Here is a 23,429-nt window from a genome sequence, read left to right on the forward strand (position 1 = left end):
TGACGTCAGTGAATGAATTTACATGATCAAGTGAAATAGAAGGAAATACAATACAATACAATAAGTGTAACATCCACAAATATGAAGTATTAATCACAAATGTGGACACAGAAGTGTGTGTGAGGCGTTCACATGATCCCTGTTCCCCGTCAGCTCCTCCTCATCTCCACTAGATAGTGAATGAAAGTCATCATGAAGTGCTGATCACAGGAACTGTTCCTCCCTCAATAGTGTTGGTGTTTGTTGATGAATGTCCAGATTGAGGAAAGCTGCAATCAAAGAACAAGCTCAAATATTTGACATATTCATGTGTGTAACGTTTTGCTCACTACATCATTCCCACAATGCCATGTGTGTTATTCAGATTTCATGACTTATATGTGGATCGCGTAAAGAATTAGCCGTGTCCAAACTTCTGATCCTAACTTATTAGATTTTGGACACAGATGAATAGATGAGTTTAAGTTTATTCATGTATTCTTAAGTGCTCATTTGTATTCTTCATTTTCAATCTTTTATTATTAGGATGGATATCGTTCACCCAAAAAGAAAATTTTCATGTCTTTCCAACCCTGTTTTTATTGTTCTATTAAAGAAAATATTGATATGTTATGAGTCTGAGCCATTGGTTGAGTTTTACTGTCAAGCTCTTAAAGGACTAAATGAGTATCATAATAGTGTGTGTTCAGAGTTAACGGCTGTAGTGGACGGATATCACGGGATTCACACTCATGTTCAGTGTTGATGATGCAATTTAAGTTCTGTTGCTTTTATATGAAAATAAATATAATGAACAAGACACCCAAAGTACTGTTATTTATTTCCATTCGAAAGACGTGTTTATAAATCATTTTTACGTTAATTACAGAGATGTTTTTATATATTTTTATTTATATGACAACAATCAAATAACCCATATGGAGATTGCACTGTCAGAGAGTTTGGGAATATTCACACATAATTTATACACATAATAAAACATGATATCAGAGTTTTAAAATCAAACATTTTTAAAGAGACCAATGAGCATTAGGCTGTGTCGTCAGCGAGTCGTTTCCCATCATGCTTTAGTTCAGCGCAGTCGGTGGAGAGCAACTGTTTCCGCCTGCAGAATCCGACACGTCCGCCTCGCCGTCGCCAGAGTTTTAGACACACACGTCAGCATGACATCAGAGCAAGGCGGACCGCACTCACACACACACACATTACACCCGGCTGTCGCTCACTTGCTCCCTGTTATATAAGCTTCATTTTTCACCCCAGAGATATTGAACAATTGCGATATAATTATTATTATTATTTTTAAATCCTTATTTTTTTGAAAGATGGTTTTCGGCAGGTTTAATACGAGTAGATCAATGATTAAATCAAGAAGGTGTTTTATTTGGAGTTTCTAGATTAATAACTAAACAAATATTTATTGGTAAATAAAATTAAGTAAATAACTTTTACTATCGTACACAGGTACTACCCAGTAAACAATTTTTTTTTTGTTAAATGTAAAAAGGATATTGATCTGAACTGTTCTGTTTGCAACACATTGGCTGAAACCTGGTTTCGTTTATTTTGGCATTGCGCCCACGTAAGAACATTTTGGAAAAGATTTGTCGATTTATAATTGACAACATTGACCCCACTTTTACTAATTTTCCCTCAAATAGAAGGAAAGAATACTATATAATAAATTTCATTTTTGCTAAATTCCATATACATAAATGTTAGTACAGTAAAACCCAATTTTAGTTTTTGGTTCTCGAAAAAGAAATACAGAGATAGAAAAATACTATTTTTCAATCACACAATAAGAAAGCACTAAAACATTTTCAGTTCGTGACTTCTTTGATATATTTATATGTTTAGCCTCTCCTGGCTGTCTGTTTTTCTGTGTGTATATGTGTATTATTGTAGTTCTGACTGTACATTGACTTTATTTGAAGTTTTTTTTTAAAAACTGATTCATTTGGACTCACACAGACATCAATAATCTGCATATGAATCTCAACAATGGTGACATGCTTCGTGCCACAATGCATGCTGGGAGCCACCATAGTTTAAAACCCATTGCTCCCAGCATGCATTGCTGCTGTGTGAGAAAACAAGATAACACATACAGAAACAAAACGAGAAAGACAAAGAATGTATTTCATTATAAAACTTTATTGAAGGTTTGTTTCTCCTGGATCAGGATGGAATGATATGAAAAAGATGTGAGAGCCAGAGACTGATAAAACCAGACATTTAAGAGAAAGAAAAGTTCAGTGCTCTGCGTTGCACTCGTTCACTTTAAAACCATTCAGAACTCAACAACAGCCGTATGAACATCCACATGAAGCGTCTTGAGAAGTGTTCGTTTAACTCTACACACTGCATTTCAAACGCCGTCTGTTCATTTCAACACAATAAGTGTGCTTTCAGTTACACCAGTCCTTTAAAACAACAGGTCATTGGGAAAGCACTGCTCGTATTTAAATAAACGCAACAGTGAAACCCGAACCGCATCGGCTGACTTTGTAAGAGTTTCTCGACAGCATCTGTTGAACCTCCACTTTGGCCTCTTGATCATTGGCAACGTGTAAAATCTAGCAGAAATAAACATAAAACGAGCTGACGCTAGAAGCCCTGCGGCTCTCAGGACACGCCGGCACTGAGATCTCAGGCTGGCCCGGGTGAAAGGAAACACATGAGCACTGAAGCAGTGACCGCGTCCTCTAGCAGAAGCTGGGCCGGGATTGGCTGTGACAGGCGTGATGCGCTGCTATAGTTTCAGTGTTCCCGCTGGAAGACTTCCATTGCACAGTCTGTAGAAGCGCAGATCGTTCACGATACGATACACTCCCTGAGAGAACGACGGCAGGTCCTGTGAGGGGCGGAGAAGACAGGGAAAAAGAGACGTGACTTACGTGTTAAAACATGAAGACGGTTCACACTGCATGACTACACCTATGACATCATCATCCAAGCCAGGTTTTGTGAATCTGACAAAACCGGCCTTAAAAATGTCCTGGTCGTATTGCACTCTAATTTGTTTCCAGCTATTTTGACAATAATGGCTGTATCTTGAGTTATTTTCAGAGGACAGTAAATATACACTGCTAAACAAGCAGCACATTGACTACTCTAAATATATCCAAGTTTCATTTCTATACTATTGTCCCTTGAGAAGATATACTAAAATGTTTGCTAAAATGTGAGGGGTGTACTCACTTTTGTGAGATACTGTGTATTATATATATAAAATAATTCTGGTCATGTGAACAATTACATTATTTAGTTTGCCAGGCAAAGCTTGGCTAAGAGTGAGGATGTCCCAGCTTCACATCAGTAAAACACACTCCAGTAATTCGATCTTCAGGTTTGAATCACATCAGTCACGTTCACTCACTCTCTCTGGCGTGAAGTTTCGGGCGAGCGTTGTGCGCTGGTGAGGGTCGAGGCCTTGGCAGCCGTTGAGAAACTCTGGCAAGAAGGAAGAGTAAAACGCTTGGAAATCCACAGCCGCCATGTTGTAGAGCGCCAGCGTGATGTCGTCCTGGAGGAGGTCGTGACTCTTGTGCAGCAGGACTTGCAGAAGAACATTTATGAAGTGGAAGAGCATGGAGTTCCTGAACAGCTTCTGAAACACACACACACACACACACACACACATCACTGACCAAACCACACACACACACCACTGACCACACACACCACACATCACTGACCAAACCACACACACACCACTGACCACACATCACTGACCAAACCACACACACACCATCTGCCATCTGATCACACCGTCCTGCATCATATTCACTGAAGGAAATATAATACTTGTTTCTTACTAATTTTGGGGTGCTGATTACAGAAATTGCTCTAGCTCACAAAATATGATGCATTTCGTAGCATTTTTGCTTTCGGCAACTATTTGTAAGGTGAAGTAGTGTATTATCCATAAAATCAGCAGAAATACTGCCATAAAGACATGATTCCTATCTTCATCTGTTAAATTATCTGCTGATCTTCAAGACATTATTTCACGCCTAATCCTGGTTTCAAGGTTAGAATTATGGCCAGGGACAGAAGGAAATATAAACATGACTCAGATGTTTTCTGATACATCTGTGAGTGTTTTACTACAGACAAACGGCAATGGAAATTTTCAGGTTTAGTAAAAATTTTTTTATAAAATAATTTTTTTTTTTATAAAGTTGTGTTAATGTAGTTCTTTGACATTAATTGTATTTAGCCATGTTTTTCCACTCCTTTGAAGAGACGTTTTAAGGACTATACGTATACATTTTATTTTATTTTATATGTGTATATACACACAATCTGATTTGAGCAAATGTTAGCATATGTCAGCGCGTCTTACCCTGTGGTACAACTTGTGTTTGGTGTTCAGGACCTCCAGGTAACTCAAGTTTTGTTTGAAGATGTGAATATCCGGCTGTAGGAAAGACTGACCAAAAGCCTGCAAATCAAACACACGACGCTCAGACACAAGAATCACACACAACAGCGTTTCCAGCTCCGCTATTTAATCTGCAACTTGTGAATCTTATTTTTTAAAAATGTCTGGGAACTGCAAAACAATTTACAGAAAGTAAAAAGCCAAAATAATTATTATACAGCTATGGGATTTCAGTACCAAACATCAGGGTTATATTGGTCAAATAAAAACTGAAACTATTAAAAACATTTCTGTTAATTGAAATAAATTACTTCACAGTAACATGTAAAATCCTCATTCATAATTTTTGATATTTCTTATTTTTATTAAAAACAATATTTAAATACGATAATATTTAGAGCTTTGAAGTGCTGAAAAAAGTGTGAAGCATTTAAAAGTCCTTGAAAAAAGTGCTTGAATTTCACTCTCAAAAGGTTGTACGAACCCTAAAATGAATCATGGTAAAACATTTGACTTTTTCTGCCACAATATCATGGTTACAGTTAGTGTTACTGCCAGGGGCGTAGCAGCCATTATAAAAGTGGGGGGGACAAAATGGTGTGGTGATGTGACCCAAAGGCCAGTCCTTCCAGAAAAATGCGGAGTTTTTTTGTGATTGTTGCGGGCAAAAATCCTTGATTATGCGGCGATGGAATATGCAGGATATTTGCAATTTTATGTGATGAAATTGCGGGAACTTGCAAAAACTGCGGTTTGATGAAAAAGAGAGAAAAAGTGATTCCCCAACACCCTGTTCTCACTAGGCTACTACCTTAATGTAAAGAGTCATTTCTTATTACTTCCTATGATAAGCAAACAATTTACATCACAGAAAGTGCTGGAATATTTAATCTTGTTTTATTTCAGACCTTAATAAACACATGGCTCAAACTTACAAAACATTGATGAGTCAAACAAGTTCTGTAGCTTTACAAAAGGAATATGCTACAACTTCTGTAAAAATGAATAAATAAAATATGAAAAAAATGTTTCCTGTTTTACAGTTTTTTTTTTCGATGTTCACGTCGCGTAATTACGTCACTTCATAACGTTCCCATGGCAACAGGGGGAAACGGCTGCTCTCGTGTGAAGCAAACGCAACATTTTTCAACTTTCTGCTAAGATATATGTGACTTTTTTTTGCAACAAAAATGCGGGGATTATGAAATCATACAAGCCCCGCATATTTTGCGTGGAAATCGGCAATTTATACGACAAAAGTGCGGCGTATTTGAAAAAATGCCCCCGCATAAATATGCGGACTTTGGCTGATTATTGAATCATGCGATTGCATAATCGCGTTTTTCTGGAGGGACTGAAAGGTGATGTTCATAATAATAAATTCTAGATGGAATAGCAATTGGCATTTTACAGCAACCTAGTGCCAATTTTGGGAACATGCCATGATAGTTTACAGCAACCTATTTTTGTGAAATCATACTCGAAATAAAAAAATATTGCAGGACTTGGGACTTTCAGACAACTGTGGACATCTATAATTTATTTTTATGAAATAAAGATATTTTATGATATTTACAATATTTCAGTTAAACTACACTTGAACAATAACTTTTATCTTACTAACAGTTGGACCAAAAAAAGTGTTCAATGAGTACATAACAGATTACATCTAGCCTACAGTAATTTTATACAACAGACATTTTATAAAAATATATCAATAAAACCTAAATCAATGTATTCGGTATTGGACATCAATTTAACATTAACATTAGATGTTGAATTACATTGAATTTTGGTCACCCGACGTCGCAACCAAAATTTAACCAAATATCAACGTCTTATGACGTTGTGTGCCTGCTGGGAATAATCTGTTATGTCTCATTTAACAGACGCTTTTATCCAAAGCAACAAGTAGGAGAGCATTTAACACACACTCGACACAATCCGGCGCGACGTGACGAGGTCCATACGGGTTCTGTTGTCTTACACTTCTTACAGCGTTACAGTAGGTTAAATCATAACAAGGAAACTTTAAGTGTGATTCATGTCATCGCGACATACTGTAACAGTGTGTGTTTGAAAAAAAATGATGTAGTCCTCTGCTTTTTTTTCTGGGGTGCATTAGACGGCCAAACAGCAAAGCGACTAAACAAACATGAAAATTCACAAGAGCAACAAGAGATTTGAAGCTCATGGCAGACGTGCCCAATAGATGCTTCGCGCTGTGATTGGCTGAATGTTAGCTCACTCAAGTCTAAGTAACAAATCAGAGAACACGGGCGGAAATATTGGCGCAGAGTAAAAAAAAATGCAGGGGACAGAATCACCTGTTTCTAAAAGTGGGGGGGACGTGTCCCCCCCGTCCCCCCCGGTTGCTACGCCCCTGGTTACTGCAGTAAATCCATGGCTGATTTGTGGACTGAAAGCCTTCTTTAACTTGTTTGTTCATGGCACAATGTCTCTCCTGGTTTCCACGTCAGCGCTGTTTGATCGGATATGGTTTATAAAACAGAATTCGGTGCTGAATTTAGATGCTTCTCACTTTATCTCGCAGCGATGTTATTAAGACTGCAGCGAATTCAAACACTTTCTCACCGGATCTCCCAGCGCTGTGCAGTGTCACGTGATCGAGATCGGCTCGAAGCCTGTTCTGAGCTCGCGCTGTGCTGTCTAATATTGGTCCGAGATGATTAACGGTCCGTACAAGTTAGTAGAGCGACAAGTAGAGCGTTTTTTTTCCACCTTCGTTCCATTTTCCGTTTGATGTTTTTCATATGCAACAGAATATCTTATCAGTTGGCCATGTGGTGTCGCAATAGTGCGACCTCTAACAAAATTTAGTCGCACCGGCAAGAAAAAGGTCACAACATGTGACCATATGGTCGCAGTCTGGAGCCCTGCCTTAGTATGAAATAAAATAAGTTCAAAAATTAACTGGATATAAATAAACATTAACACTAACACTGAAATTAAAATAAAGTAAACCTAAAAGGCAATTTTAAAATAATAATGATAATAAAAAATAATAAAAAAACGAAATGACAAAAACATTTTTAACTAAAATTAACACTAAAACTAAAAATATATAAATAAAAGCTAATAAAAACAATATTACAATTATAATAAAACTAAAATAAAAAGTTGGAACATAGCGACTAACAAAATGTCTTGTAGGGCGCACACTTCGATCCACATGGAAGAGAGGTTGCTTCTAGGGGTGCTCCGATCAGGATTTTTGGGGCCGATCACCGATTACTGGAAGCTGTATCACCCGATACCGATCACCAATTACAGGGTCTATTTGAAGACTTCTTTTTATCATGTAGCATTACTTATTAAACTATATTTAACAACAATGTACATTAAGTATTACATTTAAGAGAAGACCATGCATAATGAATTGACACCTGTGTATTTATTTGCAAGCAACATGTATTAACATAGCAGCTTGGTTATTGGGAGCAGCTTAGGGCTTGACATACAACTTTCCTGTAGAATATAAAATAAAATTAATAAAAGACAGAACATCTGAGTCTTTAAATTTAGCTTTAAACAGCAACAAAAAAGGCTATAGCCAAAATAATGTTTTGAGTCAGTCAGCCATCAGTTTTTCTAATACACTTAAAGGACCACAGGTAGTAAAGTGCACAGCAACAAAAACAAAAAAAAAAACAAAAAAAAAAACAACAACTTCCATATCTGTATCTATAACTTTGCTTTTTTCTGGGATGCTTAGTCAGATTTTGTGAGCATTTAGAGAGGAAGAGAGAGGTAGAGAAACCTTTTGTGTGTGAAGAACCCTTGCAAAATTATTTTAAACAGATTAAGAAAGCCACCACTACTGGTCACATGTATGGTTAGATTGATTTTTTTTAGATCCAGTGAAGTCTGTCCCACCATGTACCTAATATAAATAAATAAAACATCTTCAATTAACAAGCAGATCATTCATTTAGTTCGCTATTAAATAAGAAATCTAGCGCTAAAATGTGTTTTTGAACTCAAGCTGCGCGCTCGTTGCCGCTGCGATCAGTTGCATGGATACTCTGTGCCTCATGCAGTCTTCACTCGGACGCGCGCTTCAAACTATCGCCGTTGCGGACTCTATTCATTCCGGTGTAATCACAAAATAAAACACAAACGTATCCTTGCTTGATATAACTGTAACCGCTGATGAACATATTCAGTTTTGATGAGAGAAAAAAATATGTACAAGTAATTTGACGGACGCACAGGTGGGGGGGGTACATTTTTGTCATTGGTTGTTGCGTTAAATCTTACCCAGATACAATAGTGTTATTTTCTGATTGGCTATTGTGTAGCTCGATGAACAACACCAGAGGAAACGCGCTTGATTCATGCCGGTTCCACAGTGAGAGCGGCGCGGCCAGAGTTTTGGCCGCTGCGGCATATTAAATATATTACAAATAGTTTTTTAGCGTGAGAAATACAATGTGTGGCGGGAGAGCGTGACAAAAGACCGAAATGAGTGACTGTCACGCTCAATGCTTGAAACTTGAGAGCCCTGTTGTAGAATTGCCAGACCGGTGAAGCCATTTTTACCAGGGCGTAAAAAAATTGTCTCGCGAGTTTTGCGTCATCTGATCGGCTTTTCTGGATCGGCCTTTATAGAGACCGCCGATCACACATCCCAAAGCAATTATCGGCCGATTATGATCGGCGACCGATCAATCGGAGCACCCTTAGTTGCTTCAGCACAGCACACTTAAAGGCACACTACGTAACTTTCCGCCACTAGAGGTCGTTTATTCCTTGATTTGGTGGAATCATGGGAGTTGTTGTCTTCACCTCTACAGCCGGTGGAGAATACAATGATTAGTTTTCTGTCGATGAATGTATCCAAACAGTTGCTCACCGGTCTAATAAAACACATAATATAATAAAGCGTCTATGGTGTTTCCATGGTTTCTACAAAATACAACCGGAAATCGAGGGTAACGCGGGTATGATGTCATTGATAGGTGACGGTTAACCGTGTCCTGGTTAAAACTGCTTATTTCTCTGGATTTAAACATTCTTATAAACATTTGGGATAATGCAAGTACACAAATCAACAAAATATATAACATTGTTGTAGTGGTTTTTGAATATTTTGATCCACAACTCTTACACAGTGTGTCTTTAAGACATGCTGTAACTAGGGTGACCACCATCAAACAAACCAAATGTGGGACGATTATAAGTTTGTGTGGGACAATGTGGGACATGTTACCAACACTAAAACTGTTATATAATGTCTATCTAACTTAATAAAAACATTTGTATTCATGCCTTTCAGCTGATAAAAATTCTTTGTTCTTTAGTCCCTTCCAGAAAAAAACCTTTATTTTACATGTCATTTAAATTCAACATCACTGAGCCCAACGGCAGCAGGCATCATGCAGATAACTATTTTAGAAACAGTTCTGACCAAGTCCAACTCAAATCCAACAAAATAAACAATGAACAAATAAAATATAAAACAACATGAAATTAGATAGACAGTCTTTTATTAAGAATATATTAAAACCTGTTAAGCTTCACCAGTGCGTGGGCGCTCTGAAGCGTTTTTTTTTTTAAATAGTTCAAAGTTACTATCGTATTTAATGTTATTAACTTGACAAACTATACATAATTAAAAAGAAATAAGACTCAAGTTTCAGTATATTCTGAAGCCAAATCAGATCACAGAAAGTTATTTAAAACACTCGACTTGCACTATAAAGTAAGTTTAGAGTAAAACATGATTTTAATCTCATAAATTGTCGTGTATTGATGGTGTGCTAAGCTAACATGCTAGCTAGCTCTGTGCACCTGCTAGGCTGCTAACGTTACCTAACTTCGCTGTCATTTTTATGATTTTTTCTAAATAAGAATGCTTACTGAAATGTTTCTTTTTTCAAAAAGGGCATTTGATACAGTTTCACTGTGAAGTGAGAACTTTTATAAAAGAAATGAGGGATTGAAACAGTGTGAATTGCTAGTCGTTAGTGATTATAATGCAGACAAAAGAAAAGCATATTTAGAGCAATAACCAGGCCGGAGAGGTGTGAATATGTGCAGGGGAGACTGAGACTGAATGGGGCTCGTTTTTGCATCACAAAACAATAGAGGCAATAGACTGAATAGATGCTTATAAGATGACCATAAACACCAGTTTGCATTTTAGAGTAATCAAAATAAAGTCATATGACATGATCTTGAAAAACATTGAACTAAATAAAGAGTTTTAGACTTATCATCTTCAGATTTTAAATATAACATGGTTAGACATGTGGCTTTAGCTGCAGTGCATTTCTAGATTGCTACAATGCCAACTTCAATTTTATTTTCATGAAGATGTTTCATAAAAATAAATGTATAATAACTGTACAAAACTTTGAAGCTATTCATAACTATTTTTTTTTTCATTATGACAATAATTAATTATATATTTACAATAAACTTCCAGGTGTCAGCTTTCAAATGAGATCTTACTTGTGCTTTTAGTACAAAGGGTTCATGAACTGTATCTGTTTCAGTTTGGGAATGCCATATCTGGGGATTTTTCAAAAATGGGGTTGCAGCTTAACAGGTTAAAAACCAAAAACTTTCATATTTTTAGAAAGGATGTGAATTAAAACAACCACAGCAGGCAACAGGTTAAACAACAATAGATAAATTCTGTTAAATAAAAATTAATTGACCGAATTATTCATTTGTTTTCTGACAGGGAACACATGGAACGAATCACCGCTCCACATTTTGATTGACAGCCGTCACAACCTACTAGTAACCGTGTTTACTCCTTTCTTTTCAACCATTGGATAGGATATAAAAAACATCTGTTGTATTTGTACTTATGACGAAGCGCTGTTAAATATAGGTGAAAAACTACGCTGCAAAAATAATAAATAAAATGCTTTCTTAAATAGGCAAAAGAACGCATGCACGTTTTCTTAATATGATAATTAAAAACCAATAGACTGATGAAAATCGGGACATTTCCTCAATATGCGACGTGCGGGACAAGGGGTGAAAATGCTGTGCAGTACAACGCAAAGCGGGACGGGTGGTCACCCTAGCTGTAACCCAGGCCCTGAGGGCAGTGACACGCGTGCGGTCGATACCTGCATGGCAGCCGTGAACTGCGCTTGGTTCTCCATGAGTTCTTCCACTTCGGTTCTCTGTACGCTGCTCAACACTGAGCTCTTGAAGAAGAACCTCCAGTTCTGATGAAGAATCTGGAAGAGCAGCTCGAACATCTCAGCTTTCACATCCGGACAGGAGCGCTGCAGAACACAGAGGTGAAGAGGAGCGAATTACAGGAGCTTACAGAAAGAAGAACGTTAAAGTCGGCACGAAAGTTGCAATAATCTTTTCTTCTCTATTGTGACGTATATACTAGTGAAATGGCTTCTCAAAAAATAAATGAAAAATAAACATAAAATAGGGTCGGACATCATTTTATCAATCTGGAATTGATTGGATCAACTGATTGTAAAATATAATATAATAAATAATACTATAATAAATACCAGAGGTGGGAGTAAGTCACACATGTGCAAGTCACAAGCAAGTCTCAAGTCTTAACCTTCGAGTCTCAAGCAAGTCCAAGTCAATTTTTTATAAAAGCAAGCAAGTCAAGTCAAGTCACTGCCTTATGTCAAGCAAGTCAAGTCAAGTCGTAGCTTGGGTCACAAGTCACTGGCAAGTCATACAAACGTTTGATGATTTCACTGAATTTATATATTAAAATAAGTTAAAACTACATAAGTTGTGGACTATGGTTTTATTTGCAACATATTTTTTTTTAAATATGCATTTCCACATACAGCTGAGTGGTTACTACAATAAAAATCTAAAAAATAAAAAATAAATAAAATTTCAAACTACATAGCCTAAAATGTAAATGTAACTGAAATTAGGCCAACATTAAAGCATGAAAAAATAAATATGCTTCAAACATTGCAGAAGACCATTAAAAGGTATTAAACAATATCACAATTCAAGTATAATGGTTCCTATGCCACCAAATGGCATTCTTCAAACTGGCATCCCCTTTATATAAGTTATATAACAGCCGTTGGCATTTAGCCTATTATGAAGTTAAAACCGCCAATAGGTGGCGCCAAATCACCGTCTTAATGTACGAGTCATAGAAGCAGTCAACTGATTTGTTCAAAATGACAGATTCGTTCTGGAACTAAGCAACTAGGCCACTGAATCACAAATACGCATAACTCTTTCTGTGGCTTGTTTGGAACTATTGTCATTGGAGAAATAGAGCAAAAACAGAAAATATTTAGAATATTATGTCTAAAATGTCGCATCACAATATTCACTCTTTGTTTACTGAACTGTTTTATAAAATCATCACATTTGCAATCGCGCCAATAATCTGGAAATATTTTTTTATATATGTTAAATTATGAAAATAACTCATACTAGGGCCATTTTTTCCACCACATTTTGAATTTTGGGTACATATTAATTCTGCTGGCATTTTTTACCACCAACCCCCTGATAACATTAAGAGAAACATAAACGACAAAACTAACACTTTTCTATATTGTTTTTCGTCATTGGAAAGAACAACATTTTTGGCTTTAAAGCATGATTTAAAAAGAAATGTGACAAATGTTATACAAAACATATACCATCATTAATTATCATTTGAATATTGACAACATTAAGCTACATTTGAAAACATAATTGTGTATAAAGAGGCATGCTGTTTTGACCAATATTATTCTCTCTAGATTTAAAGATAGTCAAATTAACTATAACAAACAGGTTAAACAAGCTTACTTTTAGACGTGGTGAATGAAGTTCGACTGTTCGAGGTTGTGATGGTCGTCCGATATCCCTTGCCAGTTAGTATGCGTACAACAAATCTTCTTGCATGAATATGGTCATTTTCTAGTGTTTATATCCAAAAAGATACGATGCAGGGAGATGTTTTTGTATTTAGCGCGCTCACCGCGATGTAGGCTATTTCTGAGCTTGTGCAGCGTCACGCAATCGCGCAGAATCTGATGACTGACGTCAATGGTTCCGTTGCTTTCATTTTGTTTATCAATGGATGTTGCGATGATTTATATAAAAATGTATATCAAGTCATTCTCGAGTCATACAGTTCAAGTCAAGTCAAGTCTCAAGTCATTGGATCTCAAGTCAAAGTCAAGTCGAGTCATTTTCTTAATTTAGTCAAGCAAGTCTCAAGTCCTTAAATTTGCGACTCGAGTCTGACTCGAGTCCCCCATCTCTGATAAATACAATATTCCATAAAATAAGTAGTCAATTTTGATTTCATGGTGACTTTAATGTGCCTTTAAATTGCTAAACTCTTTGTTCTGCTAAACAATGATTAGTGTTTGTCTTGTAAATGCTAATGAATTAAATGTTCTGCATTATGGTTTCTAGACTATAAAAATGTTTGTCAGAAAAAGAGGAGGGTTATGGTAACGAAGTTATCTTACAATATATGGTGGAGAACTACATTGTCCAATGTATGTAATTTTATTGTAAAATATTGTCAAATTTACAGTTTTTGCAAGTAAAAACTATGAATTACTGTATAATACACAGTGAAAAACAGTAAACGTTTATTCCCAGAAGTCCCAGCGAGGCACAACACATGATTATATTGTGTAAATTTTGTTTCTTCGTATTGTTTCTGTTATGAGTGTGTTGTGTTACAGTTTCTGTTATTTTTGTTTATTGCATAATTTTAGTGTCATGTCACTTACAATTAACTCTGATTTATCATGTGACTTTCTACTGTGCAAACTGTGTTATTATGGTGATTACCAGTACATTGTAAAAATGTGATCAAGTATACGGTAACGAGTAATAAAATGTATGTTTATTCCGTACAGTAAATTTATGGCAAACAGCAGTTTTTTTTTTTTTTTTCGTAAATCAAATGATGCTGGGAAATGGATATCACCATAAGCACTCTGAGGTGGGGTGTCTTTAATTCATGTCTCGTACCTCTGCCACTATTGGGTAAACCTGGTCCAAACAAAGGCTGAGGATGCTGGGTAACAGAGGCTTGAAGGTCTGGCCAGGCTCTTGAACCACAACCTGAGACAATAAAGCAAAGATGAACAGCATGTTCAATCCTGTAATGCTTGACATATGAAATAAGTCATAAAAACAACTATATTTTGAATGGAAGAGTTAATTGAACCTTTAGAGAGAGAATAAAAGTTTGCACGTGTGCTTTTTGAGTATCATATTTGATACATCAGGCTTTTATGGCTCATATTGCCTGATATAGTGGGAATATGAAGCACATACTCGAGGAGGAAAAACACTTCAATTTTAATCAGAGGGCCAAACTGAGCAGAAATATGCTATATGATGCAGATGTTACTTATATGGTCAAAAAATAAGATGAAATTCTGATAGCTTTTAATGAAAATCTACTTACTTGACTACTTACATAAAATACATACAAATATCAGTTGTCACTTTATATCTTCTAATAATGTCTTAGTAAAATCATATTTAAATGCTTAGTTTTATGATCAAATCTCTGTAGTTTTAAAACACAATGCAATTCAATGATGACAGAGATGAACAAATTAATGTTCCTCAAAAGCCTCATGTATTTGATACTCACATTTTAACATTTTGGGTAACACTTTAGTTTAGGGTCCAATTCTCACTTTTAACTATCTGTTAACTAGGATGTTTTATATTCTGAAAATATTTATGAATCAAGTAAACCTAAGTTGCTTCAGTCCGGTAAAAGTTCATCTTAAAATATCACTAACAACAACAATAGAATTATTTTTACTTTTACTTCAGTAAAGATTTCACAGCAAAAATACCTGAAGGTGGACATACTGTATAATATACTGAAAGGCCTTTAACTAGAAAACTATAAACTACCAATCAAACAGAGGGCATGTACTAGATTGTGTACAACAGTTTTATCATGTTGATAATTTAGAGGCCTCAGACTGTGTATCGGATATGACACAGTGGGCTTTATAGGGTTAATAACCACTGAAACTCAAACACAGAGTGGTTTTACCTGCAGAATCTTGAGAAACTTCTGAACCACTCTGGATCCCGAGCTGCCCTCCTGTAAGATGCTGACGGCCAGCTGATCCCTGAGGAACATGAGGATCGGTTAGCATCAGTGTACGCAGTGACACGTGATGAGTGAGCGTGAGGAAGACGAGGTCACCTGGTGAACATGCTGAGGAACGTCTGAATGATCTGCTCTGTGAAAGCTACACCCATCTGAACACGCAGAGCTTGAAACAGCGTGAGAAAGAAACTCAGCATCTCGTCTGTCACGTCTGAGAGAGAGAGAGAGAGAGAGAGAGAGAGAGAGAGAGAGAGAGAGAGAGAGAGAGAGAGAGAGAGAGAGAGAGAGAGAGAGAGAGAGAGAGAGAGAGAAAGAGAAAGAGAGATCATTCCAGCAGCAGAAGGCAGTGGAGAAGTGCTGGTCATAAACGCTGATGTTGATGATGATGTGTTCACCTGGCTGCTGGATGAAGTGAGGGAACAGTGCGAGCGTGACCTGGACTGACTCCTGCAGGCTGTGGTAACAGATCTGACGTGATTTGGTGGCTTCTCCTGATATACTGTCCACCAGATCCTTCAACACACACAGAGTCTGCTGGATCACCGCTTTACCTGAGGGACACACCATTATTTACATTACTGCCATTTTTGAAAATACTCTTAGGAAGAATAATGGTAAAAACGGGCTGTATCAAAAAATAAATAAATAAAATTAAAATGACAATGCATTTATAAATAAACCCATATATAAATAACTTTTATATAAATAAAAAATACCATTCAAAAAAGTTTGGGGTCGGTAACAAATCAGAATTAGGCATCAAGACCTGCAGTGTAAATGCTCAGCAAGGGTGCATTTATTATCAAAAATACCGTAAAAACAGTAATATTGTGAAATATTATTAAAATTTAAAAATAACTTTTTTTTATAAAAAATAATTTAAAATTGTATTCCTGTGATTAAAGCTGAATTTTCAGCATCATTACTCCAGTCTTCAGTGTCACATGATCCTTCAGGAATCAGTCTAATATGATGATTTCAAGAAACATCTTATAATAAATGTTGAAAACAGTTGTGTGGCATAATATTTTTGTGCAAATGTGAAATTTTCTTCAGGATTCTTTGATAAATTGAAAGTTCAAAAGAACAGCATTGATATGAAATAGAAATCGATTTCAATCAATTTAGAAACTGTAACATTACAAATGTCTTTAGTCACTTTTAATCAACTTAATGCATCACTGCTATATATATATATATATATATATATTTAAATGGTATATATTATAATGTTTGTCATTGCAATCAATGTTCATGTGCTCTCACTGTTGGGGTGCTGGCTGGGTGGGCGGGGTAGGAGGCGGTACTGCTGCGTCAGACTGCTGAGGAGCCGCGCGTGATTGGATGAACGGTTCGGCCACTGCTGCTCCGCTTCTGGTAGACTGGGCCACGGCAACAGCAACATGTTGGACAGAGCTCGACACACCAGGACGTGAGCCTTGAGGAAAAAACAACATTACATCACAACAGAAGGATCCAAGTACACACTGTCGGACCAATATAAACCCATGCACACACACACACACACACACACACCTCCTGAGGTAATCTGTGGTTATGATTCTCTGTGATCAGGTTGAAGATATTCTGCACCGCCGGCAGCGACACCAGGAACACCGGTCGCACGGTGGTGGACATGGAGACCAGGAGATGGCACGCCGATAACAGCAACTTCTCTGGAACCTGTGACACACGGAGATCGGGCGGATTAGAGTTTATCAAAGAGAAAGAATGAAGAATAACTGGTTAAACAGAAGACGGTCTAATTTAAATATCTACTGTAGATCCCACAGCAGAGAGAAACACTTCAGTTTCAAGACAACCCCACATATATATATTTTGTACATTGCTACTACAAACCTTATTATGAAGACATGGCTGAATAAATTATGACAAGGTTTACTTTATGGTGTTTATATTGCGATATTTTGTAGGTTATAAAAGTGCATATTTTATCTCCCTCGTCTGTTTGAATAAGCAGCTGGAAATAGTAAAGCATATACATTTCAAAATAAGAGTCCCTGTGTATTTCAGGCTTGTTTATAATTATTAGTATACAATAGATAGATTTTCCTAGCATCGGCACAATAATCTGTTTATTATGGAAGCTTGTTTCTGACACGGAATAAATAAAAAAGGTAATTGTAACTTTTTATCTAAAAATTCTTACTTTTTTCCCTCAGATTTACGAGTTTATTTCTCACAATAATAAATAAAAACATAATATCAGTAGTACCCATATCAATATACACATATATTAAATAAAATGTCTTCAATTCCTTAAGCTGTGTTCTGCTTTAAATGAGCATTAAAGTATTATCATTTATAAAAATCAAGTGACCTTGGAATTGATGAGAGGGGTCGTGGCGTCCATGCTGGACCTGATGAGATCCACAAATTGCGTTTGATCTTGTTGGCGCTGCACTTCCCCGCAGAACTGAGCCAGCCAATGAGAATACGCCTGCAGAGCGGCCAATGACTGCGCGTGGCTGCAAAACAGAGACGTTCATTAGGTTTTATTATAAAACTATTCTCATTTAGGTTAACCTGCATCAACTAGCACACTGAACAGTGTTAATGACTACTTACACATCTATAAGATCTGGTTTGAGCACTGAAGGAACAGCCATCTCTACATCGTACAGGCTGATCTGAGAACCATAACACGACACTTCCACCAATCTGAGAGGAGGAGAAACACAACAACCAAGAATTAAACATCACATATTTCAGTTATTTACATCTGACCAAACACCAATCAATCTGTATTGTAAGACTGGAAAACTTGTTGAAGAGAAAATATCTGACCACATGGTCTATTGAGACAAAGGACCTTGGCAAATTAACATTTGGCTTCCCCCCTCTTCCCCGGAGACAAAGGTCTCACCTCTGAATCATCCTAATCTACATTTCTTCCCCTCATCCCCCACTCCTTCCCCTTCATACAGATCACCTAAAACACACATAAGAATATATGTATGGTTTGATGTGAATGATTATCATTGAGTATTATGTTTGGTATCATTTTAAAGGTTTCAGGGTGGCTGGTACGAGTGTCTCATTCCAAAAGAAGTAAAACAAAAGGTAATAAGGTTATTAAGAATATAGAAATATCCTTCACACAGAAGGGTTTGTCTCGGAGTTAACACCTTCTGGCCTTTTGTTTGAATGCAAATTACAACTAAGCAAATGGTTACCTACCAGTGAATTTCCACTGGAACTTACATATGAAATGAGGTCATGGTATATAAGGAAATGCAACTGGAAGATCAGGGCTCTTTCTGTATCTCAGATAGCCCGTGAATGCTGAGTCGCCGAGACTCAGCATTCATGTATTTCATGTCGGGTAAAAGATTTTCCTCTTTGTTTTAGAACATTTGATGATTTGCATTGATTATCTTTCAATTGATTATGGAATTATTATAATACATTTACCTGACATAATAAATTGTTATATTTGATTATTCTAACAGACTTTGACTTTATTTTCATTGGAGTTAAAACGAATAGTCAAACATTAACGTATACTTAATGATGCACAGATATCATTAAAACACTTTCATTCTATGGAGTCAGATGAAACGAGTTAATACATTAGATAAAAAGTATTGCATTTAATTAAATATCCCTTTGCCATTGGAAGAGACGGAACGCGCATGTGACCTTCACCGCTAATTTGAATGCCGCCCTTGGATCGAATTAGCAGGCCTTACAAATTGGTGACCCCGACGTGATATACGTGAATGCTGAGTAATAATTCAAGCTATTAATTTCTAAATGAATAATATGGTATTTGTTTGCATTTATTTGCATATTACTTTGACAGTGTTGGCGTCAACAGGAAAATACATTGCACTTGTGAAAGTAAAACCAAAACCAAAACCTTTGCTTTTTGAAAAAAGGTTTGGTTTAGTTTATATTTGGACGGCCTGCACAAGTTCACACAGTTAAATTATAATAATTTGTTTAGTGAGAAGTGTTTTTTGAGCCAGGGTGTAAACAGTATATCAAATGGGGTCCTTTTTTAACATGTTCATATCTGTCTTCAGTGTGTAATGTTGCTGTTTGAGCATGAAAAATGTCTGTCCCAGGAACAAACACGTCACAATATTCCTTATTTAAATAATTCCTGCCCAAGAGACCTGGTTGAGTTAGTAGTGTGTTGAAAATCACGGTTATGGTGAGGGGCGGGACTTTTCCCTGTATCTCTCCCAGGATTTGTTTAAGACCTGGAACCTTGTGGTCTGGGTGAGACTCAATACTTCAAGCCATCTTGAATAATAGTCAATAACAACCAGGACTTTCCTTTAAACACAAAGATCTGCAGCTAGTTTTTGCCAAGGCAGCTCCGGCAAAGGCTTTGTGATGAGTGGTTCCCGGCTTTGGCTTGGTTTGTGCTCATTACAGTGTGGGCATGAGGAGGCTTTCTCCTTTACCGCATGGCTAATCTTTGGCCACCAGATGGCATCATTGTATCTCTCCCTGGATTTGTTTAGGCCTTGATGCCCGTGGTGGATCCTCTCCAGCATCTCAGTTCTCACTGTTTGTGGGATCACTATTTGGTTTCCCTTCTTTACCAGTCCATTATGCTCACTAAGACTACTTCTCTCCATAAAATAGTCTAAAGCTGGTCTGACGACATCCCTTTTATATCACGGCCAGCCAGACCTGATGTATAGTCTGACCTTCAGCAGAGTTTCATCCTTCTCTGTCTCTGCCTTTATGCGCTCCAGCACTGTATTAGGACTTTCCAGCTCTTCGATGGCATCCACGTATGCCTGAATGTCCTCGCTCAGTTTTGTGTTGTCCACTTTTGACTCTGGGAAGTCTCGACAGCACGTCAGGTACTATCAGGTTCTTACCTGGGATGTACTCAGCGACAGGGTTGAACTTCATTAGGCGGATCAGAAGTCGCTGACACCTCAGTGGAGTTTTGTCTAGGTCTCTGTGGTTGATGAATGCATCAGTGGTTTATGGTCGGTAAGTAATTTATAGCTTTCCAGACCACACTGATATAGATAGAACTTTTCTGAAGCCCATACACTAGCTAGACACTCATTTTCTATCTGTGCGTACTTCTTTTCCGCTTCGTTTAGTGTACGAGAGCAATAGGCCACTGGTTTGAGTGTGCCTCCATGATTTTGCAGCAGTACTCCTCCTAATCCATAACTGGATGCGTCAGCACCCACTACAGTGGGCAGTTTTGGATCAAAGTACTGAAGAACAGGTGCAGAAGATATCAGTGTTTTTACCTTCTTGAAAACTGCTTCTTGCTGCAAGTCCCCCACCCATGGTACTGTATTCTTAAACAGCTCGTTAAGGGGATGAAGGATTTGTGACAAGTTGGGGATGCATCTGCCAACATAATTCACCATACCAAGAACCCTTTTTAACTCACTCACATTTGTAGGTGTCTCCAGGGCGGTGATGGTGGACACTCTTTCTGGGGTTGGAGTCACGCCCTCCTGACTGATAACCTGGCCGAATGGGAGCCGTTTAAAACAGTATCAGCGGCTTAATCACAGGCACTATATAGGCGCTACCCATTCTGTGGGCTCCATCACGCGCTCTATTATGCCATTTTCTTCCATTCGGTTCAGCTCCTCTTCTACTTTAGGTAGCAGTGGAATGAGTATACGGCGAGGGGCTGCGACGCTGTATGGCTTAGCGTTTTCTTTTAGGACTATTTTTATGGGGTCTCCTTTAAGTAGTCCTAACCCCCCAAACACACTGACTTCTTCGATGTGTTGTATCAGACCCAAAATGAAGATGTGAATCACAGATCGTAACAGACTTTATAAAAGGGCATAATAACAAAGTTATTTATGAAAAGCGTAAAAAAAAAACTAAATTTGGCGTAATGCAAAAAGAAATCATCAGTAGCCATGTGAAGCACACTACACTACACAGCAAAACCAGTAATAAGACCACTTATAATATGCATAAAAAACATGGCATAAAACAAGCAAATACAGAGGACATTGAAGTGCACACATGAGGTAGTGTTGTTGTTAAATGAGGAATTGGGAATCAGGAACTGACCTCTGCACGATGGCGAGAGCGTCATTAAAGCGGGCGGTGAAAACGTCCCCTGTGAAGAACTCGGCCAGGCGTCCCACGGCCTGCAGCAGAGAGCTCAGGTCTCTGAGAGCGCAGTGAAGTCTTCTGCAGTCGGCCTCCGCTGTGATGTTCAATCGGCGACCTGTTCACACACACACACACACAGAGAGAGAGAGAGAGGTGTAAAACCACTCAACAACAGCTGACAAGCCACATGAGAACAGACCCGCCACAAAGCACCATCAGACTGAACATCACACGAACAGATACTACTAAAATACTTAGTCTATAAATATAGGTTGACTGAGTCTATATTTAAGTGCTCAAGCAATCAATAGAAGGTAACCTACTGTTCAAAGGTTTGGGGTCAGTAAGTTTAAAAAGAAGAAATTAATACTTTTTTCTAGCAAGAATGCATTAAATTAACCAAAAGTGTCAGTAAAGACATGCATGTATCAGTTTCCACAAAAATATGAAGCAGCACAACAATGTTTTCAACATTGATAATAATAATAATTGTTTCTCAAGCATCAAATCATCATATTAGAGTGATTACTGAAGGATCATGTGACACTGAAGACTGGAGCAATAATGCTGAAAATACAGCTTTGATCACAGGAATAAACTAGCCTGACTACGTCAGACTTCATAGTTCCGCTCAATTTCATTTCGCTTCTGTACTCAGTCTGAGACAGCGGCCTATCTATCCGTTTTCCTCCGGCCTGAAAACAGCCGGCCAATCAACGAACAGAGGGCGGGCTGAAAGCCGTGACGTAGTCGCTAAGCGCTGAGTTTAAGATTAGTTCAGGGAAATCGAAAACGACCACGGATATGGAGACGCGGATGCAATTCGCTCTGTTGTGGAGAATATTCCCGGCATTAGCAAACTGAAGCCCGAACAAGAAGAGTGTGTATGAAACATTTTGAATGGAGGTGATGTTGTGGCCCTACTCCCTTTGGGAAAAGTTTAATTTATCAACTATTACCGATCGTCAGCGAGAAACTGGGGAGCCTTTTCACAGGTCAGTGTCTCCTTTCTTTTCCAGGTCTTAAATATTGCCATGGCATGACATGCTGTAATCTTGCAATTAAGTTGCAGCATTTCCGACAGACTCGAGATGAACAGAGAGCTGTGTTTAACAGAACTAACGTTAATCCTAACTTTGACAGTTGGCTGCAAATATTTTTTTGTTTCTCTCTACTGTCAAATATCAGTTTAGAGGCCCTGATTGTACCGTGGATGCGTAGATTAACTTCGCATAATCTGCAAAAGTCGTTTACAGCCATGTTCACTCCGGTATTTCGCTTGCATCATCAAGTGTTTACAGCAGGTTTACAGTGGAAGTTCGATCATAGATTTGAGTTCGATGCATGATGTCTGTGGTTTGATGCGGCTGTGTTGGCACATAACATACGTCATATACACTCACCGGCCACTTTATTAGGTACCCCATGCTAGTAACGGGTTGGACCCCCTTTTGCCTTCAGAACTGCCTCAATTCTTCGTGGCATAGATTCAACAAGGTGCTGGAAGCATTCCTCAGGGAGTTTGGTCCATATTGACATGATGGCATCACACAGTTGCCGCAGATTTGTCGGCTGCACATCCATGATGCGAATCTCCCGTTCCACCACATCCCAAAGATGCTCTATTGGGTTGAGATCTGGTGACTGTGGAGGCCATTTTAGTACAGTGAACTCATTGTCATGTTCAAGAAACCAATTTGAAATGATTAGAGCTTTGTGACATGGTGGAAGTAGCCATCAGAGGATGGGTACATGGTGGCCATAAAGGGATGGACATGGTCAGAAACAATGCTCAGGTAGGCCGTGGCATTTAAACGATGCCCAATTGGCACTAAGGGGCCTAAAGTGTGCCAGGAAAACATCCCC

At 37.9% G+C, this 23,429-nt stretch overlaps 1 protein-coding gene across 1 annotated transcript in view; it reads right to left on the minus strand.

Moving 5' to 3' along the window:
- Nucleotides 1–2,137: 2,137 nt before the first annotated feature.
- LOC130095076 (exportin-6) overlaps nucleotides 2,138–23,429 on the minus strand; it is a 39,933-nt gene continuing 18,641 nt past the window's right edge. The window contains exons 13-25 of the mRNA XM_056261741.1: nucleotides 21,519–21,678; nucleotides 18,066–18,158; nucleotides 17,818–17,965; nucleotides 17,013–17,159; nucleotides 16,743–16,914; nucleotides 15,872–16,027; nucleotides 15,573–15,687; nucleotides 15,417–15,495; nucleotides 14,366–14,458; nucleotides 11,500–11,661; nucleotides 4,352–4,450; nucleotides 3,383–3,613; nucleotides 2,138–2,857 (exon numbers count right to left, since the gene is read on the minus strand). Coding sequence (XP_056117716.1) covers nucleotides 2,756–2,857; nucleotides 3,383–3,613; nucleotides 4,352–4,450; nucleotides 11,500–11,661; nucleotides 14,366–14,458; nucleotides 15,417–15,495; nucleotides 15,573–15,687; nucleotides 15,872–16,027; nucleotides 16,743–16,914; nucleotides 17,013–17,159; nucleotides 17,818–17,965; nucleotides 18,066–18,158; nucleotides 21,519–21,678 — 1,757 coding nt within the window. The 3' untranslated portion in view covers nucleotides 2,138–2,755. The remainder of the gene's footprint in view (nucleotides 2,858–3,382; nucleotides 3,614–4,351; nucleotides 4,451–11,499; nucleotides 11,662–14,365; nucleotides 14,459–15,416; nucleotides 15,496–15,572; nucleotides 15,688–15,871; nucleotides 16,028–16,742; nucleotides 16,915–17,012; nucleotides 17,160–17,817; nucleotides 17,966–18,065; nucleotides 18,159–21,518; nucleotides 21,679–23,429) is intronic.

Source organism: Rhinichthys klamathensis, unplaced genomic scaffold (assembly GCF_029890125.1).
Source record: "Rhinichthys klamathensis goyatoka isolate OS25496 unplaced genomic scaffold, OSU_Roscu_1.1 h1tg000185l_1, whole genome shotgun sequence".
NCBI classification, from domain to species: Eukaryota; Metazoa; Chordata; class Actinopteri; order Cypriniformes; family Leuciscidae; genus Rhinichthys; species Rhinichthys klamathensis.